At 38.0% G+C, this 22,500-nt stretch overlaps 2 protein-coding genes across 2 annotated transcripts in view; one reads left to right on the plus strand and one right to left on the minus strand.

Moving 5' to 3' along the window:
- Positions 1 to 2,582: 2,582 nt before the first annotated feature.
- On the plus strand, positions 2,583 to 18,960 carry LOC144449912 (cartilage intermediate layer protein 1-like). The gene is made up of 7 exons (XM_078140461.1): positions 2,583 to 2,819; positions 7,452 to 7,508; positions 8,273 to 8,434; positions 9,876 to 10,175; positions 11,049 to 11,157; positions 12,541 to 12,698; positions 13,657 to 18,960. The coding sequence occupies exons 1-7, from the start codon at positions 2,603 to 2,605 to the stop codon at positions 15,927 to 15,929; spliced, it is 3,276 nt and encodes a 1,091-aa protein (XP_077996587.1). The 5' UTR covers positions 2,583 to 2,602; the 3' UTR covers positions 15,930 to 18,960.
- A 2,537-nt stretch (positions 18,961 to 21,497) lies between these two features.
- The window catches only part of LOC144450208 (histamine N-methyltransferase-like), a 9,252-nt gene continuing 8,249 nt past the window's right edge, over positions 21,498 to 22,500 (minus strand). The window contains exon 5 of the mRNA XM_078140796.1: positions 21,498 to 22,500. This exon is cut by the window's right edge and continues 656 nt beyond it. The gene's annotated coding sequence lies outside the window, so the exon portion shown is untranslated.

Raw genomic sequence — 22,500 nt, forward strand, 5'->3', positions numbered from 1 at the left:
AAAGATGAGGCAAGGAAGTACACAGAGGTTGCCATGGTGATATGTCACCAATGGTTCACTCATATTAACTGCTACAGTCGTCAACGTGACTCTCAGTAAACGATTAAGTTGATATGTTTGGTTTTGCATCGGATGCAGCCATTTGAATTGAATATGATCATATTATAGCACAAGATGGCATTCTAGTATATGTAATTCACACCACCGAATCGAAAACATAGAGATGAACATAAGTAACTATCATTGTCTACTAAATAGTCTCATCGCCGCTTCACCTGTTGAAATTGTGGAATGGTATTACAACGAAAATCATAAACCATAAAACAAAACGGCAGGCAACACTACAAGCACTCGTGTAAATACGCCACACTTACACTCGCGTGTCAATGGGTTCTGTCATATTATGATATTATAGCAAAACACGACATTCTGATCAATACATGTAACTCTCAGTACCAGTAATAACATTTTATCTCATGCTGGCTGAGGGTCAAAATAGAACAAGAAGGTTGACTTATTCTCAGTACCTGCAATAGCATTTTACCTCATGCTGGGTCAAAATAGAACAAGAAGGTTGACTTATTCTCAGTACCTGCAATAGCATTTTACCTCATGCTAGAGGGTCAAAATAGAACAAGAAGGTTGACTTAATCTCAGTACCTGTAATAGCATTTCATCTCATGCTAGAGGGTCAAAATAGAACAAGAAGGTTGACTTATTCTCGGTACCTGTAATAGCATTTTACCTCATGCTAGAGGGTCAAAATAGAACAAGAAGGTTGACTTATTCTCAGTACCTGTAATAGCATTTTATCTCATGCTAGAGGGTCAAAATAGAACAAGAAGGTTGACTTATTCTCAGTACCTGCAATAGCATTTTACCTCATGCTAGAGGGTCAAAATAGCACAAGAAGGTTGACTTATTCTCAGTACCTGCAATAGCATTTTACCTCATGCTAGAGAGCCCAAATAGAACAAGAAGGTTGACTTATTCTCGGTACCTGTCAATAGCAGTTTACCTCATACTCAGTAGAGGGTCAAAATAGAACAAGAAGGGTGAATTATTCTCAGTACCTGCAATAGCATTTTACCTCATGCTAGAGGATCAAATAAGACAAGAAGGTTGACTTATTCTCACTAACGCGCGCCTATAGTAATGCACGTGAAGAGCGTGGAAAAGAAGTTATGTTTCGACCAAGAAATAGAATGTTATGCTGCGCCTAGGCAGTAATATCACGAGGTGAACGCGCGTGTGTGACTGACTGCAAGTTAGAAATGACAGAAAAAGATAAATGTAAATAAATTGTGTTCGGTCAGATTGGTAATTTGTTATGAATTAATACCAGCTGTGAAACAGAGAAAATAAATATTTTGTTTGTAAAGTTATTTCACCACTACGAATTCCGCGTCGTCAATCATTGTCGTCTGTCTGTCTGTCTGTCTGTCTCTGCCTGTCTGCCTGCCTGTCTGCCTGCCTGCCTGCCTGTCTGCCTGCCTGCCTGCCTGCCTGCCTGTCTGTCTGTCTGTCTGTCTGTCTGTCTGTCTGTCTGTCTGTCTGTCTCTCTCTCTCTCTCTCTCTCTCTCTCTCTCTCTCTCTCTCTCTCTGTATGTTTACACAGACCTGTTTGTAACCTAGTTAGCATGCGTGTTATCAACCGTATAAACAGATGTCCCATATCCGCGCAACGCCGTCAATCTTAATTTCGTGATATGTAAATGATGCCACCGTGTCTAATGAATTAGTACTAAAGACACTTTTAAAAAACACTTCATTAAATCAATTTTAAAATTTCACCTGCTAAAGGAATGGTTTATAAGTTTGACAGTTTAGATGAGATTAAAATTGAAAAATAAACCAAGCTTACTATCAAACCTACATTTACCCTAACTGTATACTGTACAGAAAGTTCAAGAGATAAATGTCATATAATTATAAATTGTTACAGAAAGTTCAACGCCTCTTATAAACCCGACACCACTTGTTGATTCTTTGGTTAACTGATTTATATTGTCCATGGCATGATTTCGACACTTCGCACTCAGCTCATATCCTGTCTACAACGAAAAATTTACTTCAAATGTGGATTATACGATGGATTATACCAATATCTAAGAAGGGGTGTACTGGGAGGGAAAACTGCATAAATTGCAACGTCATCGTCAGAAGTATATAGATGCCCCATTTGCATATGTAACTCATGGAAAACAATTTATAGTTGAAAAATGTAATTAGATAAAAGTAAACCTCTAGCACATACGGTACAAATCATCTTGGGCCAATTGGGATATCTGTATACTTCAATAGCACGTCTTTGCAATTTATCCACACACCCCTCCATCATACCCAACCCTATTAAATTTTGTAATAGTCCACCTATGCATAGATAATGACCACAGACAAGAACACATTTCTTCAATGTTTGTGATGATGAGGTAAACGAATTCGTTGAAACAAGGGGTACCAACTGCGTGTCCAACTGTCCTTTTATGGTAATTCTAAAATAACCGATTGGTACAGCATGATACTGGGCAAAGATATATAAGGCCACGTTTGTTGCGGGTCCACTTTAAGCAAGGACTTCGAATACTGTAACAGCAGAAGTATGCTGTGTTTCAAAGCAGCCATCATCTTCATCCTTAGCATCTCGCTATCACATGGTCACAGACTAAGCCTACAGGACTTAGTGTACGACATAGACAGCGAAGATGGAAGAGATCCAGTCAGTGTTAAGACATTGATAGATCAATATATCGATCTGATGACTCAGTTACTAAACATATTGAAACGATTGAACTTGGAAGGAGAATGGGAAAGCGGTGGTAAGTAATTTCTTTGTGTTGTTATTTCTTCACTTACGTCATACGAATTGTCGTCCCTAGTCCAGTGAGATGAATAGTCAATAATGTTCTCTAATCTGTAAGCTCCGACATTATAACGCTTTCATTTCAGACAATGTCACCAGTGTAGAGGGGTTTGTGAAAACTTGTTTTTACATTTTCATAGTGACTTTTGGTGCAAGATGAAAGTATTTTTAGAAAATGTTTAAGCGATTTTCTTGAAAGCCATGCAGAGTATTTACAACGAAACCAAAGAAAAAGTTGCACTTGTTACGACTACTCTAAGAATGTTGATTTTGCTGATTAACAAGTATGTTATTCATAACGCACGTGACATTATTTGATGGGACATTTCTGTGCAAAATTCGTAACTTTCTTTTGGAACCTGTACTTGCAGTATAGTGTTTTGCTTCACAAATATGTTTAGCCATAGCTGATTCAATACTGTTCAGGGTGTATGATATTATAATGAAAAAAAAACAAACAAAAAAACCCGTTCTAGTTGTGTTTAGAAATCTATTGATTGCATACCGTTACGTTCTTATTCTGACAAAAATCGTTGCTACCAGAACCGATGACAATATCTATTCAGAAAATCATCTGTGACAGGACAATGTCAGAAATGTTTTCATAAACCCTGTACGCTGGTGATATTTGCCTTAATTGAAAGAGGTAATGGCTTAGCAAATATTATGGGATATTAAGCCTACTGTGTGTTGTTTGCTTTAAGTCTGCGCTAGCTGCAACTGGGACGTTTTTACACACTTTTATTAGATGTAAGTACTTCCTCATAATATCATACACTCTGCACAGTACTAAATCACTTGTGGGTAAACATTTATGAAGAAGTATAGTGCAATATACCTAATCTAATTTATTTTTGGGTCCGCACCAAAATAATCAGGATTTCAACTTATTACTATACTACTTATAGATAAAATAGACCTCTAATTGACATGTACAATGTCTAATTATTGGTATTTTAACAATCTCCAATGAGTATATTGTTGGATGTCTGATCGTAAAAAGAATAGCCCACCTCGCTTTTACAACGATGTTCGACCAACTGTATTTCTTAGTCTGTCTCAAGCTGTGCTAAAGCTGCCTACTAACAGCAAGTTTCCCTGTTGATCACAGTGTAATGTTTCACTCCTTAATATTTAATTAGTGTACATTTCACCAGCAGGAAAGCAACACTGTGGGATATCTAATCTGGTAGAACAAACAAAGTTGCAATGTTGTATTGTGTTCTAGTTGTTAATTTAACAGCAAATGTTGGAGATGTTTGTTTATTTCTGAGTGAAGTGAGAGAGTATGTGTGTCATATTATCTGTGTGGTCACTAACCAGCCTTGGTCTTATCAGCAATTTGTTTACAATTAAATATCAGGGAGTAAAAGATTACACTGCGATCAATAGAGAAACTTGCGGGTATAATCACTCTGTAATCAAGGTAGTGTATACACTGAATGGGGTTGAACGTGCTGCCCCCTGGGAAAAACTCATCAGCGACTCGCCCTACAGTGTGTGTAAATACAACAAAATCCACAGACAGTAAAAGTCTTAGGGACGATCACACAATATCACGCAAGTTCGTTCGTTTAGGCCAAAAACCCCTCCCCTCCCCTGAATGATCATTCACAAGTGCGACTTTGACAGGTTTGTATATAACGTCTCTGTGTCTATGATAAAAATTATAGCGGCCATGTCACTACGATGCAATATAAACGTATTACAATATTAGCGAAACCCCAGCACTTTATCACATTAGCAGTAAACTTTAATCAGCTAAGGCGTAAAAAAATGTGTGGTTCCGATTACATTCAATTTTAGAATAGTTGGGGTCAGAAGGTTTTTTATTTTATTTTTTACATTTTTTTTTCACAAGTGAGTGTCTAGTTCAGGTAGTTATGTTTTCCATTGTTTTCCATATGGTATCTGTGTTATTGGTTTCCTCTCATCAGATGTACAGCCAGTACAGATTGGAAGAACAGTTTTATATTGTCTTTTTAAGTTGATGTCGGTTAGTTTCCGCATCCGCTATTTCTTGCGAGACTTCACACACAATTTTCGCAATTTTATTTTATTTTTTCTCGAATACGTCAAAAGAAAAGGTTTAGGGTCGGCGTGAAAAATTAAGCTTGTGTGACATTGTGCGATCGTTCCATAGTAGTCTGCATCGTCATGTCTGTGTTACCTTCTCTACTTTACTTCCCGCTGTAACATAATATCAGTGTTTTAAAAGTTGGAGTGATATATATAGAATATAGGTCGAAGTACGTCTTTCCTCATCTCAGACTTGTGCGTCAGGAGTGAACACTGAGCACGGCTATCACACACCCACTTGTGTCAATCTACCACATGCGACAACAATATATAGTCAGTTTGTTTCTATCTTAGTTTGCCGATATAACATTTTCAGTATGTTCCTGTGTAACACACGTCAACTGAGCAGTCTGTCTAATTAATTCCACTTGTCATATGGTTGTTGAGTGTATTCGATTCCTATGAGATCGAAAGTTACATGCAATAAAACACCATTTTGTAAATGATACATGTTTTTTTAATTTTTAAAACAAATAATACTCCGAAATCTCAGTGTTGCATTGGGTGTGGGGATGATGGTACAGCCTGTGGATTTAGGAAGTAACTGTGCCATGTCACTTTTGATGCCACGCTAGATGTGATGCGTCATACTCTAAGGGCATGTCGCACAATGTCATAGTTTCGGTTACCCAGACTCTCGCCGCTGGGGGCTCTTCAACGAGACCATCCAGACGAGAGTGGACGTTCCAACTACCCCGCACCGGAAGTCACATATTACATTTCTTCCAGGCATAAGAAAATGGGCTTACAAGGCCGTATTGTTGTATTTAAGATGTATCAGTCACTTGAGAAGTGATAACCTGTCGCGAAGGCATCTAAATCGTTCAGCCTGCAATATTGGACGTGAAGTATTGCACAGCATGCACTACTCTAGGAGTTAGTTCCTGGGGGGGAGGGGGGATGCGAGTTGTGATTCGGTTTCCCCAGACTCTCGCCAGGGGAGGTCTCGAAGGCAGAGCCCCCAGCGGCGAGAGTCTGGGTATCCGAGACTAACAATGTCACATAAATTCTATAAACGAACTTCGTTTAGTAGGCGGGGGGGGGGGGGGGTCTGTCTGGAATCAATGCAATTGCTGAACTTCATTTTCGCATTTCTAACCAAAATTCTAAAACGTTCACGCCTTCAATGATAACGGTTTCTGTATTACACGTATTATGGAGATGTTGTTACTTAAGTTGATTGAAATTTACTGCTAATAGTGATATGCAATACTGGGTTTCTAGTTAGTATTTTAATGTGTTTACCATGTGTTTTACATTACATCTATCACTGTGGCGTGACAACTACAATTTTCACCATGGTGTATACATATACAAATCGCCGTTGCACTTGTAAATGTTGGTTATGGTGGAGGGGGGGGGGGCGGGTCGTGACTTATTCAATTATAAAACGAAGTTCGTTTATTGACTTTCAGTGACTTTGTGGGACCGTCCCTAAACAATGTTTTCAAACCGTGACCTGAGATTGACCTCAGAGGTCACACTGTCATATCATGTGATCATGCCACTACAATTATTTGAACTTTAACCCTCTAGTAACACTAAAACTGCAGAACAATCTTGATCTCAAAAGAAACGTTCGTCAGGGTATGGTCAGTCCAAAAAGTGAGTCAAATTTGTCACATCTTAAAGTCTTTTAAAACAACACTAGCTACAACTGGGGTATTCTATTTTCGACCAGACGTCAAACAATATATTCACTGAAAATTATTGGAGGGAGGGAGTCATAGGTCATAGCACCTGCGCACCCGACTATCGAATATTATACCATGCACAAGCCAAGTTGAACAAAACATATTGAATATAATACCCTGGTCGTTCTACGTCACGACATTGCGCGTCTATGTCACGACAACGCGTGTCTACGTCACTGGTTCTGCTGTGTTCGAAATATGAGTCAAAACGTTCAAAATTGCCATTACTTTCCCCAATGTTTCTTTGATTTTACTGGCGCTGGAATAATTATGTTATTCTCCAATATTGTACTTCATTCAGTCGGACAATACTAGTCACTTAAGGTTGTCACTATTCGTCTAGCGACTCGTAGTGACAAGGCCACTCGTATTTTCCTTGGCTGAACGATGAAAAGTATTTTGGAATAACAACAATAATAATGTATAATGATAAATATTGAGCAGAGGAAATATCGTCTGCAACTAAATGCAATTAAAAAATCTTGTCAAAACTTTTGTCACAAAAGTAGTTATGGCCATCAAAAATATTTTCAAATTATTCAAAAACAAAATTCAAGAAAACTAATGATTGAAAAATAAGACGGTGAATGTGACATGCAACAAGCTATTCTATCTAAAGATCAACCTCCCCAATGTTGTGTGCTAGCGGCTGCATATCCATAGACACGTTGTCAATTTCCATCCGGCCTGTGGGTCAATTCAACACTGAGGGCGGAGTTTCAGTCCGACAAGCTTTCGAACAGGAAATGTGGCTAAATTTACATAACAACTTAAATGACATTGTGTAATATATATATTGCTCTGTTGTGTTTTAGATACAACTGTTACGCCAACGTCTGGAACCGTAAATACGCCACCACCTTACATTCCAGGTAGGTTTAATATTCTCCTGATATGAATGTTACGTCATTTCCTGTTTTATCTTACAACCAATTCACTGAATGATACGTCATTTCCTGTTTTATCTTACAAACAATTCACTGAGATTCTTATTTTTTGTTTAGCCCTTTGTAGATGTTATCTCATGTAGAAATGGACATGTACTTAAGTATGTTTGTTATATTAGTGTGTGGAAGTTAGAGATAAAACTCCGTGTTCCACTGAAATCGCAAGTAATTGTAGGTGATAAAAAAATAATGAAACGACTCCAGAACACATAGTTTATGAAAATGTCTTTATTCCTCGAGTGGAGTTCCCCTGAGTTACAACCAAGGACTTAGTATATGTTATTTCACACTTATTTTTCAAGTAGAAAAACATAGTAAAGTTGTTTTATAAATTAAAAATACAAAATAAATACCCAATAGGTAACTTGCAATCCAGACTGAGCATGTTCAGACGCAAAGGACTATGGGATTATCTGTGGTTATCGTAATGCCTTATCTGGAGCTACCGGTAAAATAAACCTCCCACAATGGTCAGGGTGACTATGAATTGGTCATTTGTGGTTAAAAACAATGTAACAGTATTGTTTACAATACTATTTGATTAGTATTTATTATCACATTTCCCATGATGCAACATTCAACGTGGCGGGTTTGCAAGTTCCCTATTCTCATCCATATGGCCCCCTTAAGTTAGTAAATTATGATAAGCTATTTGTCTCTAAACACCACATCACTATTTTTTATTACAGAGGGTACCGGTTGGATGACATGGGGAGAATGGTCATCCTGTGACGTCACATGTGGTAATGGTACAAGGACTAGAGTCAGACAATGTTATTCTGGAAGCAGTGATGACACTTGTGTTGGTAATTCCCAACGTACCCGACCATGTAACGAAGGGATCTGTCCAGGTAACAATAGGATAATTGTAAACTGAAAAAAAAAAATTGTTGAATTGTAAACATCAAGTGCTTTTACCCATTGATGGTGTTCACTTTCTAATGTTTAGTCATAAAATGCAATGCTGTTTCATATTTGAGGCTAACATTCTTACAACACTTACTTATGAAGAACATTGTACACTTCACGCGAATGGGGCAGAATTGGTCACTATAGGAGAGCAGGTGACAAAGGGCAATAGGCCATTCCAGACTGCAAACAGGAAATTGAGAATACAGCGCCATCACTCGAATTGGGGGTATCATCACCTCATTGTACTGTTTCTGAAGAGCTGTGTCCCTTTGCTTGGTATTCTGTTGTAGTGTAAACTAGGGATGTTTATCGTACTTTTCAGACATCAAGGAATGCAGCAATTCTCTATGATTAACTGAGTAACCTACACCGTGTATACCCCAAAGGTACACACAGACAGGAAGTAGAGCGCCACCATGGCAAATTTTTTGAATGGCCTATTGTGATACAAGCATGACACTTTGTACAGATATTCTTAGTGGGTTATGTTTTAAATTCACCCGATTGACCATTTGAAAATCCAAGATGGCGGCCATTTTCCAAGATGGCCGCCAAATATGTTAGGAGTAAAATCAGAAACTTGAAGTTCACAACTAGCACAAAAGGAAACTAGCATTAATCAAATTGAAACGTCGACACCTTTACACAGATAAAACGCTAGAGAACATCATTCTAGTATAACTTACAGGCAATAATTTGGCAACTCCATTTCACAAAACATCATTAAGATATAATATATGCATTTTCCCTTAAATGTAAAGATCGCCCTCTATCATCAGCCATTCAAAGTAACAACTACACATGCTCAGTAGCTCTCATCATTCTCCAAAATGGCTGTCCCCGAGTCAGTACGTTCCAATGTGCCCAGATTTTGTTCGCAACCTGTATCCTCATTTTTGGAAGCTTATATGAATGGTAATGAATACTGAGAGAGAAAATCGCTCCTTGTCAGTTCGACAAGGTAATTCCCGATTTTGACAATTTAGGTAAACCGTTTTTGTGGACTAAAGATACTACGATGTTACAATTTGTAATATAAATCTAGATGAATGAGAGATTTTTGTCCACGATAATATGGAGCATAAAACAGGTCAAGCTATAGTTTGGCTTAGTAAAATCGCAATTTCGATTTTGATATAGCAATTTAGAAACGCCCAACTATTTTAAAGGACCTTCAAATGCCTTGAAATATTTACATTTTATTGCAAGTAAAAGCAAATATCAATATATCGACCTTACTTGTTTACACCTTATAAAAAGATTAAGTTCTTCAGCAAAAGTAACCAGCCCTTTCGATTGAAAAAAAAAAAATTCCAAGTAAACTTTAACTCTATTCTGGTTGCGAATATTTACCATAAACCTATTCTTTCTGTTACTCAGATTGTTCAAAAGTGTGCTCAAGAGGAATCCTGGACGACAACTGTTTATTCTGTGTCTGTGAGAATGTCGATGTCTCTGGTACTGTTACCGACGTGTCTGGACGGCCTCTAGAGGGCGTAAAAGTGTATCGAGCTGAGAACCGACTGACTGCAGAAGCAACCACAGACAGTAGTGGCTCCTTTACTGTTACGGAGATGTGTGGTAATGGGGATGTATTGATTTTCAGCAAGGAGAATTTTGTTGATGTCGAAAGAAGACTAGATAGCTCCGCGTCTGTACAAGTAACACTGCAGCGAATCCGTGAGTCCAATTTTTTGATTGACGTTATTTTGCTATATTGATGACAAACGGGTATTTATTTTTAATTGGATTTTTAATTGACAAAACTGCTAGTATGTTTTTACTACTCGAAAAGATGGTGTGAAAATAACATATACAAAGTCCGTGTTTGTAACTTAATAAATGACAGCAATTAAAAAAATGACGTAAAAGTTTGTTGTTCTAGCACAATATCACATATTTAACTCATTTTGTCGCTTTTTTTTACAATTAATTTAATTTATTTAGTTACAAACACAGAACTGGTTTATGTTGTTTCACATTATCTTGTCAAGTAGAAAAAATGGCAGAGTTGTTTTATCAATTAAAAATCCAAAATAAATATCCATTCATCATCAATATAGTCACTTTAACTACACGTTATTTTGAAACACGTGCACGTCACGTGTTATCCACGTGGCTGTAATAGTTAAGTGACATGGCAACTGACACTTGTTCGCTTTTTTTGTACATGGGTTATGGTAGTTAGTATTTATAGTACAGTTTTGCGTTTATTGGATTTCACAGGACAAATATTCCGAAATTTAGGGCTGATTCTTGAGTTGTGGAGTTTGAGATAGAAATTTCAAAGATTACAGCCATACTATTGTTGTAGAAAGGCGATTTCAGAATAGTATTAGTAAGGCGCATTGCGAATATTGTTTTTAGGTAATGTCATAGGCAGAGCCCCCATCGGCGAGTGTCTGGGTAACCGAGACTATGTCGGAAAGATATATATTTAAAGTCTAAAACTATCATAATTTTCATCCAATAAAAACACGGACATACTGTCTTGGAAATTCGTCGGCAAATGAAATATTAAGAAATGTCGAATTCTACATATATTTTTTATAGGGCCCCTATTCATAACAGAACATCCTCAGAGCAAAGTTCGATTGGTAGGAAGTGCCGTCACAATGTGTTGTAAGGCGAAGAGTTACCCAGAACCAGAGTACTATGAATGGTAAGTTCTGTCTATATGTCTGTCTGTCTGTCTGTCTGTCTGTCTGTCTGTCTGTCTGTCTGTCTGTCTGTCTGTATGTATGTATGTATGTATGTATGTATGTATGTGTGTGTATGTATGTATGTATGTATGTATGTATGCATGTATGTATGTATGTATGTATGTGTATGTGTGTATGTATGCATGTATGTATGTATGTATGTATGTATGTATGTATGTATGCATGCATGCATGTATGTATGTATGTATGTATGTATGTATGTATGTATGTATGTATGTATGTATGTATGTATGTATGTATGTATGTATGTATGTATGCATGCATGCATGTATGTATGTATGTATGTATGCGTGTGTGTGTGTGTGTGTATGTATGTATGTATGTATGTATGTATGTCTGTATGTATGTATGTATGTATGTATGTATGTATGTATGTATGTATGTGTATGTATGTATGTATGTATGTATGTATGTATGTATGTATGTATGTATGTACATGTATGTATGTATGTATGTATGTATGTATGTATGTATGTCTGTCTGTCTGTCTGTCTGTCTGTCTGTCTGTCTGTCTGTCTGTCTGTCTGTCTGTCTGTCTGTCTGTCTGTCTGTCTGTCTGTCTGTCTGTCTGTCTGTCTGTCTGTCTGTCTGTCTGTATGTATGTATGTCTGTCTGTCTGTCTGTCTGTCTGTCTGTCTGTCTGTCTGTCTGTCTGTCTGTCTGTCTGTCTGTATGTATGTATGTATGTATGTATGTATGTATGTATGTATGTATGTATGTATGTATGTATGTCTGTATGTATGTATGTATGTATGTATGTATGTATGTATGTATGTATGTATGTCTATTCATAACCCCTAAGAGCATATTACCTTAGTCGAAAACGTCATGAATATTCATTGTTCACCCATTACATAAACATTTCCGCTGACCCCCCCCCCCCTTTTCCCATGAGGTAATGTGGTCCAGAGCAAAGATCCCCAAATGAAAGACAAATTGAACTTGCCGTTTCTCTAAAACTCGCACATAATGTGGGTGATGTAAAACTATGAAATGACCCTCCAAAACACAAATTTCATGAAAATGTCTTCTCCTTCTTTTTTTTACTGGAGTGGCGTTATCCTTTAATGAATACTGTCATTATAAGTATCAAGACAGGTCATGCATTCGCGTCGTCTGATTCAAAACAAAGGTTTCGCTCAAGACTTAATACACTATCTAAAAAGTGTTCGAATACTTATAACTTGCATTTCTCCTAGTTAATGACAGGTCGATATTTATCTGATTATTTCTTTGGCTGTTTGATGAAACAAAGTTCCCAGGTGCTACCAGAGCAGGTAGTGTTACAATGACAAAAATAAACCATTATTCATTTTTCCTAGGTTCAAAGATGGCGACATTCTTGATCAAACCGTCTACAATTACAATAACACATTGACCATACATAGTCTGATAGAGGACGATACTGGTACATACACTTGTAGAGCTAATAGTGAGGTTGGATCACAATATTCCATGCCTGCATCATTGAATGTTATTGGTAAGTATGCAATACATGCCACGCGCTTCTCCCTCTTGATGCAATATTTAATTGGACTTTTAATTTAGGAGACAATATTATCATGGCCTCGTAATTGAAAAATCAACGTGAAACAACATATGCCAAGTCTGTGTTTGTAGCCAAATACATTGGAATAAGCTACTGTGTCAAATGTTTGTTACTGTATGTGCAATAACACACATTTTATACATTCTATTGTGGTACAAACAAGGACTTGGTCTATGTTGTGTCACATTGATTTTAAAGTAGGAAGCCATGATAAAACTGTTTTATAAAATTGAAAATCCAAAATAAATATCAATCCTCATCCATATGACCACTTTAATTTATAGTTCAGTCGGATGTTTAGATACTCTTGATTTAATAGGGAACTTGCAATCCAGACTGAGCATGCTCAGACGCAAAGGACTATGGGATTATCAATGGTTTTCGTAATACCTAATGAGGAGCTACCGATAAAATAAACCTCCCACAGTGGTCAGGGTGACTATGAATTGGTCATTTGTGGTTACAAATAATGTAACAATATTGTTTACAATACTATTTGATTAGTATTTATTATCACATTTCCCATGATGCAACATTCAATATGGCGGGTTTGCCAGTTTCCTATTACGATTAGTAATGCTGCATCCTAGAGTCAGCTTGATTATTACAGGCAGTACACCAAACTTATGTGTTCCCATAGTAACTGAACTGTACGGGATGTCGAGGCACCTCTAGTCCGACACTCGTGACGCTTTAAATTTGTTAGTAATGTCGCATGAAAAAAATACTTCTTCAAAATCTAATATTTCACCTTGACCAGTTCTTTTCACTCCCACTGTACTATTGGGTCCTGGTATACCGAGTGTTGTATACGCAGCCATCCACACATTATAAATGCCAATATGTGTTCAACTTTTATGATGAATTTTTGAATATTTATGTATTTTAGAATCTGCTGCTCTCGTGTGTAGTTCTACCCCCGATACCAAGCTTATGACGTTACCAGATGTTTGCCAAGGTGGAGCTGAATCACAGTATTACGATATTGGAAAATGTAGTGGTAATAAATGTCCACTTGATACCAGTGGTGAGTGTATTGACTCTCAGTCATATTGCTGTAATCCTTCTAGTACCGAAACACGCACCGTTGTTTGCAGTGATATTTTCACCTTACAAATCACCGTTGTTACAGCTTGCGGCTGCACCCCCTGTGGTAAACAGACAATAAAGGTTCAAGGCAGAGCGGAGGGAGCAGATAATGGGAGACCTCTGAGATATGGAGAGGTGTTTGTGGAAAAGGAAAGGGTTGATAGAACAAACCACAAGGGCGATTTCATGTTCGAAGTACAAAACGGAAAGACCAGAATCTCTGTAACCTTTAAGGATACCGTTTCTAAAATATTTGTTGACACAACAAAGGTGTTTACACTTAGTGAGGACACCGTTGTTTACCATAAAGTATTCCTTCAAAGACGTGCACCAACTATCACCATAGATTCTACTGAAGATTCAACTGTTCCACTGGGTGGTGATCCTGACCAATCAAATGCGGAGTTAGAAATTCCAGCAGGATCATTTTATAAGGCGGATGGGACCCCTTTTACTGGGAATGTGGAAGTGAGTCTGACTCAAACCAATCTAACTGACGAATCAGCTGTCAACACGATTCAAAGTGACCTTTCAACTCGAGATGTTGAAGGTAACCAAATACCATTGCAGACATATGGAATGTTTTCAATGAAGTTTACAGATGAAGATAACAGTCCATTAAGAGTGGATGGTGACATGAAGCTGTACATAGATGCTGAAAAGACAAACATTGATACAACTGCTGATAGTCTTCCACGACTGTGGTTTCTAAACGAGGAAAATGGAGAGTGGGAAGATATTGGTGGTCTGGAAGTCTCAGAGAATAGGAGAATGAAAAGACAAGTACAAAGTGCATCCTTCCTCGTTGGTAACATCAATGTGGTTGGGTATGACCTGACAAGTATCCCACTATGCAATATTGACAGACGGTTTGAACAACGTCAAAGATGGTGTTTTCTGAAGGTCAAGGTTTATGCAAATGAGAGAAGGTCCCAACCTCTAGCAGGTGCTACGGTTACTGCCGTTACTAATGATCTTGTCGTTCGTGATCGGACTGCACCGGATTTTAGAAGGGGGCGTTTTAGTTTCTTTAGGTCAGTAACCACTGGTCCTGATGGTACGGCCTGCCTATGGACTTTGTGTACAGGAGATGGAAATGTGTTTTCAGTTAACGTGAGAGCTGAGTATGGTGGAAAGCTTCTGAGTCCTATTCATCCCAGCAATGCAGCAGTGGGTGGCCGAACATGGCCATTTAATCTTCTAAACACATTTCAATTACCTGACAGGTCTCCACTAAGGCCAGAAGAGTACACGGGGTGGATTACCATGAGGTCAATTATTCCATCAGGAACGTCGGGACCATTTTACTGGCAAGGCAGTAACAGTGATAAGGCTAAATCCACTTGTAAAGCAGCGCCAGACACAAACAACCAACTTACTTTCGTTCGGAATTTAACAGAATCGGAAGGTTTATTTGAATATGAAACTGAGGATTATGATATTGATAATTTCGGACATTATGAACGTCCACGTACCAACCTTTCCTGGTATCCAAATGAGGGTGACGACAAGAAAGCTTGTTTCATCAAGATTTTGGTAGAGAGTGCCACCAGTGAACGTATTGTCGTCAAAAGTCTTGTAGGTTATAACCCGGATGTCATCTATGGCTTGAGAATCGATGATTCCAAAGCTGACTCAACTGGATCATCCGCTTCCACTGCAGCGTGCATAGAGTTCAAATGCAGTGGCCGCATACGTAACGGTGATCCTTACAATACCAACTATGTTGGAATAGATCGGACTGTTTTGGAAATAGCACCAATACCCCCCTCCTGGACATCATGCACGTTACAGGGACCACCTTACCTACAGGCAAACCTTGCTCAAAAAATCACACGCTATGGATTAACGGGAGATGTCCGAACCGAAAATTCAAGGAAACTCACATTCAAGCTCCCTTACGAGGAAAGTTTTGATGAAAACACTGGTATCTACACAGCTAGAGGGTTTGGAAGAACAGGGTATGACAGAGCACTGGCAAACTGTTATGCAGGCAGTGACAATGCATATCGGCGTCCCAATCCACCTATCCTTCCAGCCACTAACTGGGCTATCAAGTACACGTGTACTTAAGATTATACCATGGATGAGCCAGCTTCAACAACAAATATGGAATATATACAAGACAACATGCCTCTATGTCACAACAACATCACTGGTTCTCTGTGTCCGAAATATGAGTCAAAACATTCAAAGTTGCCATTACTTTCCCCTATTTTTGTTTGGTGTAACTGGCGCTAGTATAATTATGTTATTTTCCAACATTTTTCTTCATTCACCCAGAAAATACTCGTGACCTAAGGTGACTCGTAGTGACAAAGGCCCCTTAGGTCACTCGTATTTTCTTTGGCTGAACAAAGAAATTTATTGGAGAATAACATCTAATTGTACCACTGCTGTTCGACGAATGATACTGTCTGTCGAATTCGACATAAAAGAACAAAACTTTTCTTTTCCAAATTAATTCAATTTTTTTATATAATGATTTGGACCCACTCGGAGGCCCTTCACCATGAATTCAACTAACTTTTAATTGTAACCTGTCTCATTGTTACCTCACCTGAGAGTGTTGTGTAGGGCTCCTTACTGTCGCCGCCAAGATGGACGTCATTCTATGACGCAGTGATCACAGCGCCCTCTGGAGAGGCGAGTCTCATTGTTCAATTCAATGATTCCCACAGTCTTCTTTGAAATATCAACTGATATATGTTCTCAGTGGGTTGAGTGGTAACAACAACGTCTGGTGTCTGTACTCCATGATCTGATTTTAGTTTGAATTGTTTACTGTTAGGCCTCAAAAAATATTGTTTGGTTCCGGTTACCTGGCTTTGATCGAATCTTTGGTGGTCTGAGACCGAGTTTTGAGTCAAGCGCTGCTGTTTGTCTCTGAATGACTAAAATTCTTGAAGAGGGTATCATTACAATTGTGCACAGTGGTATAGCGTTAGTGACTCGGAAGGGCGCGAGTGTTACTACCAAACCAGAGTGACTATAGAGTTTCAATTAGCCAGCACGAGTGTTACTACCAAACCAGAGTGACTATAGAGTTTCAATTAGCCAGCACTAGTGTTACTATCTAACCAGAGTGACTATAGAGTTTCAATTAGCTAGTACAATGTTACTGTCGAACCAGAGTGACTATAGAGTTTCAGTTAGCTAGCACTAGTGTTACTACCAAATCAGAGTGACTATAGAGTTTCAATTAGGTAGCACAATGTACTACCAAACCAGAGTGACTATAGAGTTTCAATTAGGCAGCACAATGTACTACCAAACCAGAGTGACTATAGAGTTTCAATTAGGTAGCACAATGTACTACCAAACCAGAGTGACTATAGAGTTTCAATTAGGCAGCACAATGTACTACCAAACCAGAGTGACTATAGAGTTTCAATTAGGCAGCACAATGTACTACCAAACCAGAGTGACTATAGAGTTTCAATTAGGCAGTACAATGTACTACCAAACCAGAGTGACTATAGAGTTTCAATTAGTCAGCACGAGTGTTACTACCAAATCAGAGTGACTATAGAGTTTCAATTAGGTAGCACAATGTACTACCAAACCAGAGTGACTATAGTTTCAGTTAGGCAGCACAATGTACTACCAAACCAGAGTGACTATAGAGTTTCAATTAGCTAGTACGATATTACTACCAAACCAGAGTGACTATAGTTTCAGTTAGGCAGCACAATGTACTACCAATCCAGAGTGATTATAGAGTTTCAATTAGGTAGCACAATGTACCATCAATCCAGGGTGACTATAGAGTTTCAATTAGTCAGCACGAGTGGTACTACCAAACCAGAGTGACTATAGAGTTTCAATTAGCTAGTACAATGTTACTATCAAACCAGATTGATTATAAAGTTTCAGTTAGCTAGTACGATGATGGTTACTTCTCACAATGTATTGTTACAAATTACACAAAACAGAACACTGATAGCGTGCAAGCATATACAATTCTACATTTCATCTCACTATGAACACAAACAAACATCACTGTCGGAGGAAACAAGGAAGCTTAAACTTCAAACACAAAACTAAATTTTGTGTTCATAGTGAGATAAAATAGAACATTTGTGTACGTGCGCGCTGTCAGTGGCTGTATTTTATCTAATTCGTAACAAAAGAATGTAGTGTGCGATGTAAAAAACACCATGCTGCCTAATTGAAACTTTAAGATCTTTCTGGTTTGGTATAATTTCTACTTATATTACTTTTTGATATCTCCCCATATATTCATGATATTTTCCTTTATTTCTTAGTTTAGTTGCATGCTGGCAGAAAGAAAATTTGGTATCGCCACACACAATATGTTATCGCCTTCCACTTTCTTTCTTGTGTGTCAAGAATCAATATCTCTTTTCTAAAATATCTCACATTTTCTAAATTTGAGACACTAGCGCTAAAGAAATACTTTCAGCCCTGGCTATAGGTTGAATAAGAAAGCTAGGCATTAACATGTTGTGATAGTTCCAGTGTAAATTGATCTACCCCGAATGTGGCACAAGCTGTGTTTGTAATCTCTTTACTCCAGTGAAATTACTTACCTAAAACCTCAATTAAACTAACTTTAATGGCGATGCGTGCCTTCTATGACATTACAAATGTCTTCTAGCATTGTTAGAACAGTTGGTTGCATAGCAGGGATTTGCTCGACGCGACATTTTGTCATACGTATGATAAATTACGTCAATGAATCTTTTATAAGTTATATCTTAATACCAGGTTTGAGTTCAGTTAATTGCAGGTGATGGTTAAGTATACATCAGTAAGTAGAATACTGTGAGTACCTTTTAATATGAAGAAAAAAATACATCCCAAAAATATATAAACTCGGTTTGTGCCCCTTTAAATTTACAAAAGCATCTGGCCTTTGTGTTTACGATGAGTGTTGACTAATCATCTGTTTAGAGTTAAGGGTGACGTCATCTTTAACTTTAAACCAATCATATTCAAGACACTGTCACTTTAGTGTCTAAGAATAGAAATTAATGTTAACATGTTTTTTTTTCTTTTTAAAAAAAATAACGTTAAACGCTGTTGCAATAAAGGCCAGAAAGAACTGGATGTCGATCCGGGAAGAAACTGGCGAACCATATTTCTCGGTGTGGATGAATATTCATTTGGTGTTCTAGTCTCGGTTAGCGAGACTCTCAGCAGTGGGGCCTCTACTACAAGACCACCCAGACATCTTGGTGGGTCACAGTACTGCCCCCAACGGTGACAGTCTCGGTAACCGAAACTAGGGGTGCTCGAGTGATGTAGATACGGAATGCGATAGAGTGACTTGAGTTTATGTCTGTACACTAATATCCATTAACCTAAAAACTGAGAAGCGATAGTAGTCATGAGATGTTGCACCTGAGGGATTTGGCAGGAGTGTGGGTGGCTAATGGAATATGGTGGGTAAAGTGTTGCCTACTAACGCTGTTTTGTAGTGTCTATTCTTATGATATTTAAAACAGTCTCTCTGTCTATCTATACTTGGGTTATCTGTCTGTCTGTCTGTCTGTCTGTCTGTCTGTCTGTCTGTCTGTCTGTCTGTCTGTCTCCCTCCCTCCCTCCCTCCCTCTCTCTCTCTCTCTCTCTCTCTCTCTCTCTCTCTCTCTCTCTCTCTCTCTCTCTCTCTCTCTCTCTCTCTCTCTCTCTCTCTCTCTCTCTCTCTCTCTCTCTCTCTCTCTCTCTCTCTCTCTCTCTCTCTCTCTCTCTCTCTCTCTCTCTCTCTCTATCTATCTATCTATCTCTCTCTCTCTCTCTGGTCTCGAATGGTATTTCGTGATAGACTGTGATTGGTCGAATACTTACATTAAAACATTGACCGACTCGAACAGGTACAGCGCAGAGCAGCACGTTTCATCACAGGGAACTACAGGAGTAGGGACGAACGGTGTGTCACCAAAATGGTAGTAAGCCTCGAACTTACATCACTCCAGGATAGACGCACAGCAAACAGGCTAATTTTTCTTTACAGGGTGGTTGAGGGCCTAGTACCAGCAATTCAACCAGCAAACTATCTTAAACCCGTAAGATCCAAAAGATCTATAAAAGCTAGGAAATTTGCGGACTGTATTTCATCTAACATCTAACATCATAACTATACAGATACAGATACAGATACAGATACAGATAATTAAACATATTTAAATCATGCAATCAGTATATATAAATATGATCTGTCGACCCATGTACACCAAATTCTATTCAAATTTATGCTAATGTTTTGCATATGCTATGTATGTGGTGGGGTGTGGTTTAATACCAGCGTAACTGAAGAATCAGATTAGACTCTGAAGGATGAGTGAAAATTCAAAAAAATCAAAATGTCAGTTAGGATAGCGGTAATAGTGCACTTAGTCATTTAAGTCGACAGTTAGGCTAAACTAACGTGGATGGTTGGTTTATATACGTATAAGTTTCACCATTGTTGCCAAGGTCACTACCCCTTCCCCTTTCACCCACTGAACACACCGTCATAAGTGTTTATGAGTTGGGGACGACAATGTATACTGTCATGATTAGTAATGGTCTGCCAGAAACTACTTATGCATAGAGTTATCAGTGCCCTACTTAACAATGAAATCTATGAACCGTGCGTTACCTTGGACTGGCCAAACAAGTACACTGTGAACATATCATATATAGTATATGCAAACCTAATGTATTATGTCATGTTGTGCAAGTTATATATACTTTATATTACGTCTGCTTTTTTCTTTCAACTAGTGTTATCTATATACACTGACTGTAGTAAGTTGTAAGCCCATTGGGCTGGGTAATTCCTTGTTTAGACTTGTTTTGGTAACTATATGTCACTGTAATAAACATACTACTGGTACTACTACTAAAGTACTACTACTCCTGCTACTACTAGTAGAGGTCAACCTTAAGATCACAGACGGCAGTGAGAAGTGATTCTAGTCACACAATCTGTTCTCTGTGTTGTCGTGCATATGGATGGATGGATGGATGGATGGATGGATGGATGGATAAATGAATGAATGAATGAATGAATGAATGAATGAATGAATGAATGAATGAACGAACGAACAAACGAACGGACAAAAGAATGAACGAACGAACGAAGGAATAAACAAACGAACAAACAAAACAAACAGACAGACAAACAAACAAACACAAACAAACAAACAAACAAACAAACAAACAAACAAACAAACAGACAGACAGGCAGGCAGGCAGACAGACAGACAGACAGACAGACAGACAGACAGACAGACAGACAGACAGACAGACAAACGAATGAGTGAATGGGTAGTGGACAATGGAGCGAACAAGTGAATGAATGTGGGTGTTTCTGTGTCTGTGTCTGTGTCTGTGTCTGTATGTGTGTCTGTGTCTGTATGTGTGTCTGTGTGTGAGCGTGCGCGCGCGCGCGTGTGTGTGTGTGTGTGTGCGTGTGTGTGTGTGTGTGTGTGTGTGTGTGTGTGTGTGTGTGTGTGTGTGTGTGTGTGACAAAATTTATATTTTTATTTGGGACTTTAGCATGACATGGATTTTGGAACCATTCTATTTAGAAAAAGAAATAACACGATAGCGTGACAGAATGTAAATGATAGCCGAATGCCAAATGAAGCATTTTGTTGACTTCATGTTGATACAGATCGAAGTTTACCATGGTTTATTTCATTTCAAAGCATAGGTATCACAGTAACAAGTACAGTAACCCTCTAAAAACATTCATGTATGTTATAAAACTGAAGAATATATTATATGGAAGTGTTACGACTTTCAAAAAGTTGCACATCGTCGTAATTTCCTTTGCAGAAATAAATAAAACTGTTTTTAATTGTTTTAATGTGTTAAAGTGACGTTACAAATGTATACCTAGTCTGGATGTCAACGTGCTTTCTAACTAAACCACGTCTGGTCTAAGTCCCTCAATCAGCACAAAAAGTTGTTCATCCAACCAGTGTTCAATGTGATTGGGCAAAGGATCCTGCTGTAGTTATTGTCTCTGTTATTGTTAATCTCGAGTTGAAATATGTCTATCGTTGTATCAAAAAGGTAATGTCCATGAGTGAAACACCAAGCTGTCATCATTTTAACTGTTAGTCTTGAGTTGAAATATGTCTATCTTTGTGTCAAAAACGTAATGTCCATGAGTGAATCACCAAGCCAACATCATTTTAACTGTTAGTCTTGAGTTGAAATATGTCTATCTTTGTGTCAAAAACGAAATGTCCATGAGTGAATCACCAAGCCAACATCATTTTAACTGTTAGTCTTGAGTTGAAATATGTCTATCTTTGTGTCAAAAACGAAATGTCCATGAGTGAATCACCAAGCCAACATCATTTTAGTTGATATGATATTTTACATTGTCAGAGATATACCCAATTAATGCTATTAGAATTTCAGCATAGAATTTCATAAAAGGCTAATTTACAATACACAAATTTACAGTGAGTAGTATATTATGGAAATATATATTCATATTAATATATGCTTTTAAACATTCCAATAATTAAATAGGAATATTTTCAAATAAGCATTGAAAATTAATATTTTGATTTAATTTCAAAGTTTTACCTTCGATGGGATAAAATTTATTAGAAGAATATCAAAGATTGCACACACAAAGTTGTACATATTTGAAGAAAAAATATGGTATACATTCCAT

This window comes from Glandiceps talaboti, chromosome 19, assembly GCF_964340395.1.
Source record: "Glandiceps talaboti chromosome 19, keGlaTala1.1, whole genome shotgun sequence".
Classification (NCBI taxonomy): Eukaryota; Metazoa; Hemichordata; class Enteropneusta; family Spengelidae; genus Glandiceps; species Glandiceps talaboti.